The sequence below is a fragment of the Pinus tabuliformis genome, chromosome 3_2 (genome assembly GCF_031772625.1).
Source record: "Pinus tabuliformis cultivar Carrire ecotype Pingquan chromosome 3_2, CPIR1, whole genome shotgun sequence".
Classification (NCBI taxonomy): domain Eukaryota; kingdom Viridiplantae; phylum Streptophyta; class Pinopsida; order Pinales; family Pinaceae; genus Pinus; species Pinus tabuliformis.
The window spans coordinates 711,407,916-711,421,409 of NC_142302.1; the positions used below are offsets into that span (position 1 = coordinate 711,407,916).

The window sequence follows — 13,494 nt, forward strand, 5'->3', positions numbered from 1 at the left end:
CCTCCGTTTAAAGTTTAAAGTCATTGGCTTTTCTTTACACAGTAATGTGCAAATGCTAATTATAGTATTGAATGTAGTTATAAAATGATAAATACAATGCTAATTGGATTTATTTGAGATGATTAAGAAAAGTGTTGTTTTTCCTTCTATCCTAGTTTTAATTCTCACATATATTATATTTAATTTATAATTAGTATTGAGTTCAAGACTTTGTTTAAATTATCCCTTCAAAACTAAAATATATATATATTCCTTTAATAAAATATGGAAATTTATTGAATATTGTGATTTTAATAAAGTTTGATAATAAATGTATTTTATAATTTTAAATATATATTTATAATTAAATAAGAAAATTATAAACATGTAAAGATTTTTTTTAAGAATTTATTTATTTTTTCAATGAAATGACTCATTTATATGTTTTTTTCACAATTTTTACCAAGTAGAGCATGTTTTCGGAGATTTGAATCCACCATGGCCAGAAACACAATATGTGCCTCTAACGCTTGAGCTCAACTCCTTCAACTTTTTAAAAGATTTAAAAAAAAATTAAAATCACAATACAAATTTTTGATAGAAGTTATTTTGGTAGACAATTATATAGAAGAGAATTTATTTTGTGTATTCATATGATGGTCAAGCATTGCATTTTGGATTTAAATCTTAGTTATAGCTCAAAGTATGTTCAACCATGCAAGTGAGTGCCTTTTAAACTCATAATTAGTGTATTCTATGTTTAATTGTGGATCTTATTAGGAAAGAAGAAATTGTAATATACCTTGAAGCATTTGTCAAAAGGGATTTTTTTTTTATTATCAAAATACAGTGTGTCCCAATGAGAGAAGCTACACACTAGGAATGTGCAAATCTAACATGATTACATCCATAATTAATCATTTAGACTAAGGTATTTATGAGTTAACGATTTCATTTTTCTTTTTTCTTTTTTTTAGATGGAAGAATGATATGCCCACCTACAAGATGTTATCACTAGGATTGTCCCAAGCTCAGTATGGATGCCCATTAGGACAGTTTTAGCCCCTAGAAGTGGTTGCCACCCTCAGCCCTTCCCCATGAGATTTGAATCAATGACTACTTAATGGGGACTAAACCCCACACAAACTAACTAATATATTCCTCATGGGTCACTAAAGTGGTTATTAGAGAATAATCCCCAACACAATGATTTAATGCATTAGAAAAAATTTGCCAATGGAGCCTTCATTGGTAAATAAAGTAAATTTGGTGATGTTCTCCCTGCCAAGGTTTAAATCATCCCTCATGCACTAACACACCTATGCAAATAGATCATCTATTATGGTTGGGGTCAAGTAGAAGTCAAATGCAACTCCCCACACCCATGCAAATGGATCATTTATTATGGTTGGGGTCAAGTAGAAGTCAAATGCAACTTTTGTGGAATAGCCTCAGCCAAAGGACTTCAAATTGAATGTTGTATTCTCACTGAACTTTATTGAATATATTTTTAAGAATGCATGGTTTACACTTGTCTAAGTATAAATAATAACAAGAATACAAATTATAAGATATAATTGATCTGTTTTTTGTATTTTTCTCCAAAATTTAAGAATACATATTTTAGTAAAATTAAATTTTTCATTATTTAAATTGCATTTTTAAATGCATAGATAAATTCAACTTCTTAAAAAACCTTTAAAACATTAAAATTATATAAATTACACACAACTTAGACATACCATTACAACAAATATTTATTAAATTTAATACAACATTAATCCCCACACATATAAAACACAAATTATAATTTATTAAATTCTAAAAGAATAATGTTAATAAAAATTAACCAATTATTCATAACTTCACCAAAAAAAAAATAGATCTAACCCACCGAACATTTTACTATCCGCCCTACTTACCAACCAGTCAATCCCTAATACTTTGACAAGACACTAGAGACATAAGCCACTTTACTACCCACCCTTCTTACCAACCAGTCCCCATACTTTGACAAAACATTAGGGGTAGATATAACGATTCAAAAAACACCTCTTCTTTAATAATTATTGTAATTGGGAATGAATCATACCCTTAGTTTATGATCCCTCCACCAATGATTTTTTACATTATTGTCTCAATAATGGTACGAGAAACAAGCCCTCTTGACTTTTTCATAATTATGGCCATATGGGGCTTTATCATTGGCATTGAATACTGTGCCAATATATTACTACATTATATAAGTTATATTCCACTTCCCAACTCCTCATAATCTGTACACCGTTGTTTCTTCTCTTGGTAAGGCAATACGCATGCAATCAATGGCATCAAACATCTTACGTCATGGAGGGAAGATTTCTTTCTTCCATCATCACCAAACTTATCCTTTAAAGATAATATGAAATCTATGGGCTCTTTGGAAGTTATTTTGCCATGTGCGATTTGATAATGAAAATTTTGATACACTTTAAAATTTAACATATTTTATTAAAAAAATTGATTATAATTATTATATTGAGAATTTCTAGGGTAAAAGACAACCTATAACATGATCTAGAAGGTTCCATACATAACCAAAAACTTGTAAGTGCATTATAAAGAAAAACTAAATAGAAAGGATTCTAATAGTAACATTGTAAAAAACTAATATTCATTTGAAAAAAGTCTAGGAAGAAGTAGAAACATCAATGGGATCGGATGGACATTTATTATTATCCAGGATGGATTCTATCTGAGCTAAGTGATGCACCATGCCTCTATGTTCAACCTGCAAATCATATATTTGTAAAAGAATCTCTTGCTTGGCCTTGTTCCTCTTTAGGAGGACCTTACCTATCAAGGCTTTGATGTGCCAATAAGATTCTATATAGTAGAGAAACTAATTCTATAGGCCTCCGGTGTGATTGATGTTCGACACCTAGTCAACAACAAAGGCTAGTATCTTAGCATCAATGCATTCTCCTTTGTTCGCTAAAAATACCTTAGTTGTCTATTGGATCTCTTCCTACATCTATGTGGGGATGTGAAGGTGGTAAAGTCTAGCTATTGAATAAGATTTGATTCGGGCATGAGAACTCCTTTCCCCTTAGCTTGGCAAGCCTCGCATGCTATGAGTGCTTTGGTGGGGCATGGCGGGGGAAAGCAATACTCCAAATATTAATGAAAAAGAAGTGACTAGACATGAAGAGCCCCTGCTAGATGGGATGAAGGGACAAGTAGAGAAGGGCAGGGCTAGGGGTCGTGAAGAGGTGAGGAAAGAGGAGGGGATATACACTAAACAAATGTTGATCCTTCAGGGTAAAAATCCCTGCATTTCCAACAAATAAAGATAATACGACTTACAATGAGGAGATAAGAGTAACAGATGCAAAGCGAGCATACAGAACCTCCATTAAAATTGAATTAAACTAGAATCTAAACAAAAATTATCCAAGAAAATTGATTCTTTCGTCCAAGCGCTAATGAGATTTGTTCAGCTTGTATATTTTCCTAAGCATTTTATACCAAAATATATCTTAGGCTCTCTCCTCGAACAAGATACCCGACCAACGACCTTGCAAAACCCCCAAACATTTGCAGGAGATGTGATAGGGGGCCAAGCTAGGCCGAGAGGACTTAGACCTTCCCCTAGAAGCATAAACACCTATAATGATAGCAATACCTAGTAAGGAAACGCCCAACTACACACGAACAAAGCAACTTTTTGCCAAGTACCATTGATATTTTATTACCATGATTACCCAAACACCGTTGAGAATCTTCCTATCTTACCTACCCTTACCCATTTATTGCAGCATGATGTGAAATGAGCGCAAATGGCAGTGTATCTCAAGTTATTACAGATGAGGGTGGCAGGTAACCATGCCTCCCCCTCTATTGAACAAAATGACAAGGGGGTGGTAACCATGCCACCCACCCCCCCCCCCCCCCCCCCAGTCACCATGTTTATCACCTTGTGTGGGTGGCTTGGCCATCACCTTAAAATTAAATTATTATTGCTATATTTTATTTTATTTTTAATTGTTTTAAAATGCATGTTTATAAAATATTAAAAGTTATTGATTTTTTCCTTTTCCTTTTTAAATAAAATAATTCAATAAATTTATTTGTTGTAAGTATTTTTTAAAGCTAGATTGAGTTTTTTTAAATAATTGAAGAAGAAAAAGCATATGCATAGACTATGCTACTAGTCTTTTGTTAAAGACACTAAGGAAAATCAGCCAAAAAGAAGTGTATTTTTCTAGCATGTTTGAGAGGAATTATCATTCCAAAATTCATAAAAAAATAAGTTTAAAGCTAAGATAGAAAATCTTAAAATATTATGCCTAAAGCTGTGAGAAGTAGTGCTTCTAAACCCGAGAAAACAAGAGAAAAAATAGAGAGAACATACCGTGAAGTGACTCAAACAAGATTTGTCATTAGAGTTTTAAACCTGAATATAAGTGCCCTCAGATGTTGGAAGATTGAAATCTATCGTCTTTTGGGTCTTCACTGAAACATTGTGGTCAACATCTTTAATTTGTGGTTATAGCTTATCCAGTTGGTGTAAGATGGTTTAAAATTCCTCGCTTTGTTCCAAAAAAAGCTTTCTCACAATGGTTTTGATATGTTAGTATATGTATATTGTTTTGAAATACTTTGTGTCTCGAGTCTGGAATCTAAGAGGCCAACTCCTCTTGAATTTCCTCATTGGTGAGGAAACTCGTTCCAAGTCTGCTTCTGCTTTGGCAGAATCGATTGTTGTTGTAATAGCAAGAGGGTGCATTGGTGAAAAATGGCTACTGAGAATGCAACCTCATGTTGTGTGTAAGTGAGTGGGTGCCAAAAAATTCCTTGGTGCCTTTTATGGCTAAGTCCACTACGAGGCATATCATCTAGATGAAAATGCCTTCCTCAAAGGATCTACAATAGAAGATACATGTAGTTGAAGAGAGAGCTAATGGGTCATTCCAGAACAAGGACAAAGTTAACATTGAACAGAAGCCAATTAAGATATATATGATGAGCAAAAGGACTCTAGGCATGTGGTCTGTCAAGATCTTAGGATTTCTTTGCCATGTGAGATCGTAGAACTCTCTGGAGGCTTGCTAAAACTAGGAAAGTTTTTATAGCTTTGAGACATAATAAGATGGCTTATCAAAACTAGCATTATCCTTTCCATGATTATTGCATGCTACAAATGGAATTGTCATTGAGTAAATGTTCTCCGAAGTTGTTGGATTGATGAAGGTGATAGATTGTCACATCCCGTGGGAGATTGCAACCCTATCACCCAGTACAAGGCTATCTCTCGCTTCTGTTACCTACTATAGAGTTATTCCATTTTGACGAAAACCTTAAATTTGATTATGCTGATTACTAGGGACCTATTGAGCCAAAAAAAGAATTCCCTTTCCTCTTTATTTCCACTAAGTTGCTAAAGATGAGTCCATCCCACACTAGTTGGAAAAGGTTAAGAAAATCAATCTCTACTTGCTTACATCACAATTGCTTACCACCCGTTTATTATTGTTTTTTTATCATTGCTTTCTCACCACTTTAATTACTAACTCTTCACTAGTTATTGCTTAACATACACTACTTCACAAAGTGTTTGTTGGTGGATTAGTAAAGGCCTATCCCCAACCAATAAGTAATTGAAGAGGAAAGGGAAAATCTCTCCATATCAAAGATGTCCAAAAACTACTAGGGTAGCTTAGACCCTAATTCGTTTTTATGTACAAAAGACTTACCTCTTTCAAATTTTAACAACTTCTATAATCAATATAAAGTATAGATCCCAACCTATTGTGGTTTATAATGGATTTACCTTTTACTACCTCCATTAATTTTTTAACAACTCTATAACCGATATCAGGTAGATCAAACCCCACCTTCTTGTTGTGTTGACTGGAATTCCTTCCTTCTAATTTTATAACTCTTTAACCAATTCCTTGGAGAAACAAATGACATTCTTATGGGTTTTGGCATGTTATGGTGTCAAAGTTTCTTTCTCACACTAACTTCTTTCAAGTTTTTCTCTAACACAACGTAGACATGTCTCGCATTCTCCCAATTTTATAATAATTGGGTTACAAACAAATAATCTCCCTGGAATTGCATTTAAAGCACTTACACCAATAAGTGTTCCATGTTTTGGAGATAGAGTGCAATGCAATATTGAGAGAATATACACATGCATTTAATCACTATTACATAGGTTGGAGCTCCCATAACCTTCAACACAAAATATATTCCCACATAACATGATATGTGATCAAAGTATATATTCTTCATGCCTAATGATTAGATACCTAACAAAAACAAATTAAGTGACCGTACAACCACTTACAAAAAAAAAGTGAAAAACAATGTAGACTAAATTTCACATACAATTATTTTATTTTATAATAAAATTGTACATGGTACCATCTTGTAAATGAATACTCTAACTCATCTCTATCCTCTTCATACTCTAGATAAAGAAAAACATGTAACATTTATTCTCATTAAAAACTCAATTAAATGATGCATATTCTTATAAAAAGTTGAGATCTTATTATAATCAATATCAACATTTAAAATTTAACATATTTTATAGAAAAAATTGATTATAAATTATACTTAATTTTTAATAAATATTATATATATATATATATATATATATTAAATAATTAAAACAAAAATTAAAAGTGTTCCACTAAAAATGAATAGTGGAATCATTTGTGTATCAAAATTTTCATTATCAAATCGCACATGGCAAAATAACTTCCAAAGAGCCCATAGATTTCATATTATCTTTAAAGGATAAGTTTGGTGATGATGGAAGAAAGAAATCTTCCCTCCATGACGTAAGATGTTTGATGCCATTGATTGCATGCGTTCTACGCAAGTCCAAATTCAAAGAGAAGTGATTGCCTTACCAACAAAAGAAACAACGGTGTACAGATTATGAGGAGTTGGGAAGTGGAATATAACTTATATAATGTAGTAATATATTGGCACAGTATTCAATGCCAATGATAAAGCCCCATATGGCAATAATTATGAAAAAGTCAAGAGGGCTTGTTTCTCGTACAATTATTGAGACAATAATGTAAATTAGTATGATAAACATTATCCAATTTTGATATCATTTTGGACTTAAATCCTTTGATTTCGCCATTGGTCTGGTTTCCAGGGAGTATAAGGTAAGCTATGTGTGTATATTGGCTATGTGCTTAATAGAAAGTTCATTAAAATGAACTGAACATAAAAAATAATATATAATTGATCTGGAATTTATCCAGGACAAAGAATTAAAGGTATTACAGACTCATGTGCATGAATGTGCCTATGTTACTTTATGCAATGGATCGATAAGATTGCAAAATACATAGACACTAAGGCAGTTAGAGAAAACATAACAAGCAAACATGTAAACACAACAAGTTTAATAAGGAATTCACCCAATGTTCTTGGGCTACGTCTCCTGGTCCAGCCTTGAATGGTGATATAATTGATCTGGAATTTATCCAGGACAAAGAATTAAAGGTATTACAGACTCATGTGCATGGATGTGCCTATGTTACTTTATGCAACAGACTGATAAGATTGCGAAATACATAGACACTAAGGCAGTTAGAGAAAACATAACAAGCAAACATGTAAACGCAACAAGTTTAATAAGGAGTTCACCCAATGCTCTTGGGCTACGTCTCCTGGTCCAGCCTTGAATGGTGGTATAATTGATCTGGAATTTATCCAGGACAAAGAATTAAAGGTATTACAGACTCATGTGCATGGATGTGCCTATGTTACTTTATGTAACGGATCGATAAGATTGCGAAATACATAGACACTAAGGCAATTAGAGAAAACATAACAAGCAAACATGTAAACACAACAAGTTTAATAAGGACTTCACCCAATGCTCTTGGGCTACGTCTCCTGGTCCAGCCTTGAATGGCGGCCTCTCTATTATGTTTTCAAAGCAGATTTTTTACGACAGTGAGCTCAATTTGAGTCTCACGCAACAGATATAAATCAGTAGGATTGGACTTGGATCCCCCAAGTCTATGGAGTACACAGACTCTCCTTACTAAAACTCGACCTTTAATGGTCACAGAAGTATGAGCCCAATTTGAGACTCATACATGACAGGTCTATGCCTAGGAGTTTGCTTGAACTTCTCAAGCCTTATCTGGAGTACACAGACTCTCTGACTCTCTCTGGCTCTGTTTGGCTTGATGTTTCCTTTAGGTCAGCTCGACTTCTTCTCTCTGTTCTCTACTCTTGGCTTTCGGCATCTAACTAACTCCTCTACTTCTGTCAGTTCATGGCTTTAAAGCCAGTCTGCTTCTGACTGTTCGTTTCCGCTTCCCAGCTTTCTGGTTCTCCTGCATCCATCCGTTTGAATTCCTCTATTCTGCGTCATCATCATCACTTTGTAACGCCTCACAGGGAGGTGGCCACCTGTTTCATAACGAACTGAGTGTCAGTTCTCTTGGAAATGTTTGAACGATCGTTATTTCCGTTTGTTCCCAGATTGCTCGCAAACATGATTCCTCTGCCAACTCATCGTTCATGTCGAACTTCAATCTTTATACAACTCGGCCTGTTTACCCTGTTGAATCCGGTCATCCGTCATATCGCATTTCCGCCGTCGATCTGAAGCTTCCCGATCCTACGGTCCCCGTGCATATCGGGCAGGTAAGTAGCCTGACGTTTACCCGTTCGATGTGAGCAGTTTTCTCTCTCTTCCACCGGACACACGGCACCCAGTGTATGGCATTGGGCAGGACTCTGTTGAAACCGCTTACCGCTCGAAGCCCTTTCGATATCCTGTTGGTTTTGGTGTGGGACCCGCCTTCGACGGAATTGGCAAATTCCGTACAATTTTTGACTTTTCGGGTCCGGGTTGCTCAAGGCTTTTTCTTCTCTAAGGGATTTGCCTTAGAAACCTCCCCCGTTTCTCAAAAATACCTCCTGTTTCGTTGTTTCGTGACAGCGCACGTTGCCATGGGCCAACAGTCTGCGCGCTTGACCAAGGGTCCTCATTGCTTCGCGTTGCTCACAAATTACAATTGTTCTGAGGATATTTCTGATAAGCTCGACCTTTGTAAGACTTTACAACTTTGGCATGAATTTTACAGAGTTATGAAAACTTAGAGAGTGTTTTAGGATCCAATTTGGATCAATAATATAATTCAGATGAACTCTCTAATTTTGAACTCCGTTGTACTGATAATTTTGTGAGATTCTCAAGCTTGGGTTCTCTCTCCCCTTTGTCTAAGACTCTCTTGCAAATACTCGCCTTAAGGGAGACTTTGTTTTGCTTCTTTAAAATCTTTAACCTGCACCCTACTTCTCCTTCTTGGAAAGACCTCTAGGTAATATTTCTCGAGTCGTGTTTTGGATATTTGTCTTGACCAGCTACAAGGGTCAATTTTGAAGGTTCTCCAAATCAAGGAATTAGCACAATGCCTTCTCAAATATTGAGAAGGTTTGACATCTCTGTTTTGCTCCACAAGTCAATCCTTTTTCTTTTTGGCCTTGTGGCCCTATTCTCTGTGAGTGGTTAGTATGGATAACAACTCTAAAGAATTTGATTCCTCTGCCTCGACCATTTGTGAACATTACAGAGAAGCCCATTCAGTGATATATGCAAAAATCGATGGTTTGAAGGTCAAGATGCTTTAATAGTGGACTCATGAAGGTAATGTTAGGGAATTAATTGTTGTCGTTAAGCAACGAATTTCACACCTTAAGGATGAAGTTGATGCCCTGAGGAGCATTATGTCTAAACTACAAATGGAAGATCCCAGAGCAAACAATTCTGAAGTGATTAACCCAGAAGTGGATCAAGTTAGAGACATCAACCTTAATCGCTCGGCCTCACCCAATGAATGACTATATTTTTGAAAGACTAAATTTAATGTTTTTTTTTTTTTTTTGACTCAATTTTGTCAAATATACTGCATCTAACATCTAGTACTTCTGTTAAGAAATGAGAATTTTGGTGTATCCGAATTCTAGACTAATAGTAATATACAATCAACCCTTAAAATTTTAAACAACATAAAATATAACTCTCTTGAATATTTGTCGCAACAAAACAGAAATTTAATAAAATCACTACAGAAATATTTTATAGTCATTAAATAAATATATCTAACTTATTTTTAAAATTTAACATATAATTCCATTTATAACTTTAAATAAATAAATACTTTAAAAATAACACAATATAAAACACATCACAAATAAAACACAATATAAAACACCCCACCCCCATTTATAATGATAAAATCACTACAAAAATATTTTATAATCATTAAATAGATATATCTAGCTTATTTTTTAAAATTTAACATATAATTCCATTTCTAACTTTAAATATATTAGTGGCTAGTTAATAAAGTGTTAAAACACTAACATTTATAATAATAAAATCTTTACAAAAGTCTTTTTAATCATAAAATAACTGATTATCTAACTTTTATTTTTAAAATTTAAAATATGATTCAATTTATAACTTCAAATATATTATGAATTACTTAATATAATATTATGATTATGAATAATTTTATTTGATGTAAATAATTAAAATTCTATTCGGAATAATCTAGATTAACGAAAATGAATATGAATAATTTTATTTGATGTAAATAATTAAAATTCTATTCGGAATAATCTAGATTAACGAAAATGAATTGCTATTTTACTTTTAAGAGAAGGAAAATAAGTTATTTTGTTTTCTAGTCAGTGATTTATTTTTACATTATAAAACAATGAAATTTAAAAATTAGGAAGTCATATATAGTATTATATCATATAATAAATTATATATTAAATGAGTTTGATGGTTAAAAATATGGGTTTTATTTTAAGAAAGTAGAAATATAAATAAATAAAGTATTAATATTTTTATACATTTTATTATTAAAATGTATTTATAAAAATAAATTCATTATTATACAAATAAAAAAATTTGGTATACCAGTGTAATGTTGTTATTATTATTATTATTTTAAATATTAAAAGATAATTTTAAAAATATATATCAAAATACAATAATATATTTCACTAATAAAATATTAATTTTAAACATAAAAATATATCACGTAATAAAATAATTATAGAAATAATAATGATAAGATATGATATGTAATTTGGTTGAAATAGGAATATGAGATTCTCTATTTAAATTTGATTATAAATAATATTTATGATAAGATATGATATGTAATTTGGTTGAAATAGGAATCTGAGATTCTCTATTTAAATTTGATTATAAATAATAATGATAAGATATAATACTTAAATTTGATTATAAATAATAATGATAAGATATAATACTTAAATTTGATTATAAATAATAATGATAAGATATGATATAGGAGTAGTCTATTTAGGTGGAGGAATTGCCCGGTTTCCGTCGCCACCCGGAAAATTGTCCGGCTCCGGCCGTAGGCAATCCCTTCGCCCTCCGCCACCCTCCCCTAGCCCCGCCACCCTTCGTCCACCGCTCCTCCCTTCGCATTCATTTCCTGACATGCTGGAAATCTTGACATTTCCTAACAGATTGAATCGGAGTTGGAATTGTCGTCGCGGAGAGTTAATGCCATTTCCAATTTGAAATGGAAGAATTGCTAAATCGCGGGCTGCTCCCCCAACCCAGGCTACTCACTTGTAGAGAACCAGGAATATGAATATAGGAGCCGCCAACAAGAAGCAGATAAGAGAATATGCTAGAGTTTTGCTCGCTTTCAAAGGAGTATTCGATGTTATTAAAGGATCCATGGAGTTGGGAGGATAGCGCGGGTTTTGGAGTCCGAAGCATAGCGGCTATCAGGAAGAAATCTTATATATTGGATTATCTTCATGATTCTGCAGTAGTTAAAAGTACTGAAGAAGAAGTTGCAGAGCAGCAGGTGGAGGAGGAGGATTGTTTGAGAGGCTCCCTTTTTGAAGCCACCGATGATCTGCTCTGGAGGCCTCAGAGTCCTTTGCCGAGTACAGAGGTTCTGTTTTCTCTGGATTCCATGGGCAGCCATGATTGTACTACCCTGTTGCAGGATGAGAGCATTGTTCAGGGTGCTTCTTCTTGCTTCAGAATTTGGGAACAAGATGATGATCACAAAGATGACAAAAATCATGCTGGTAGCGTTAGCTTTGAGAATGAGAGTAGGGTCTCGGACTGGATTTTGGGGGCTCCCTCGAATCAATCTCAGTTTTCTGAAACTGTTGAATTTGAAAGCTCTATACCTTCACTGTAATTGGGTATTTTCATTTCATCGCAGCTATGATTTCTGGTAGCTGGTATTTAATCAAAACATTAGCCTTTGTTTTTATGAAATGTGGGCATTGTGCTACTCAGGGAATGGAAAAAAAGTTGTACGTGTTTCGTGTGGTCGGTATAAGACTCTATTTTCATGTTTTTGTAATCATGGTGGCCAATGGCCTGAAACAAAACACTTAAATTCATCAAATTAAACATTTTTTGTAACTATTTCTCTCGTTTGTATATCAGAGCTTTAAATTTTGGGCCTTTTAATGGTCTCTGTGGCCATTTTTTTTTTTCCAGGTCTTTGGGATATATTTCAATCCTTTGAAGAGGAGGTGGTGGTTATATCAGGGAACGCTGTTGTATTTTTGGGGTGCCATATTCGCTCCTGGATATAGTTTAATGAATCGATCAGAACTCGAAAACAGATTGGTTTCACAACAGGGAGACATGAACCTTTAATCAAAACACTAGTTTCACAACCAAGATTCAAAATTTTCTGATCATGAAATTGAGAGTTTTTGTGATACAATCAATGTTTGTCTAGGCATGAATCAAAATCTTCAAATCATGAAAGTTTCACAACCAAGATTTAGACGACTCATTTCTTAATTATTTCTTTAAAATCAAATAAATAATTAAACATAAAATATTTAATTCTAAACTTAATATATAAATAATAAAAAAAAAGTTAAATTCTAAAATAATAAATGTTAATTAGTCTAAAAGTTTGTGAATAATTCATAATAAATTTTATAAACTATTCACTATAATAATAAAATTCATTAAAAAAAATGATTATTACATTAAAAACTAAATATTATTAAGTTAAAATCTTTCAGCATAAATCTCTACAAAAATATTGCTTAACTTGTAAAAAAAATCATAAAACACATACTACTCGATCATAATTTTTTATTCTTTATTTAAAATAAAATAAAATCATAAACAATATTCTTGAAGATATTAAACAATGCGCATTTTTTCCTAAAATACAAACAACAAAAATTCTATACTAAGGATTGAAGAACATAGAAAACTTGCATGATAAATGAAAACAAGAAGAGTTATATTATCAAAGGTGAACATGTACGAAAAAAAAGGGACAATGATTAAAGACCTTTTAAGAATAGTTTGAGGGTCCCTTGAATGATTGACTGCAAATTTGAAACCCAAACAGAAATTCTTCTGATTCAATAAAAATCCATGGTTAAAGATCATGCTTTCTCATTTTTAATTTCTTCTTTATCATTTCCTAAATTCAA

General features: G+C 33.0%; 1 protein-coding gene across 1 annotated transcript; it reads left to right on the plus strand.

Annotated features, from left to right (window-relative positions):
• Nucleotides 1-3,110: 3,110 nt before the first annotated feature.
• LOC149182628 (uncharacterized) lies at nucleotides 3,111-12,372 on the plus strand. The gene is made up of 3 exons (XM_089414617.1): nucleotides 3,111-3,230; nucleotides 8,488-8,652; nucleotides 11,688-12,372. Exons 1-3 carry the CDS (start codon nucleotides 3,111-3,113, stop codon nucleotides 12,219-12,221), a joined length of 819 nt encoding a protein of 272 aa, XP_089270743.1. The 3' UTR covers nucleotides 12,222-12,372.
• Nucleotides 12,373-13,494: the final 1,122 nt, after the last annotated feature.

Bases quoted from the DNA above. Each gene is read 5' to 3' on its own strand.
- LOC149182628 (XM_089414617.1), top strand. From the start codon at position 3,111: ATGGCGGGGGAAAGCAATACTCCAAATATTAATGAAAAAGAAGTGACT. The intron at 3,231-8,487 runs GTGAGGAAAGAG...GTTTGTTCCCAG, and splicing joins GGGCTAGGGGTCGTGAAGAG to ATTGCTCGCAAACATGATTC. The intron at 8,653-11,687 runs GTAAGTAGCCTG...AGCAGATAAGAG, and splicing joins TCCCCGTGCATATCGGGCAG to AATATGCTAGAGTTTTGCTC.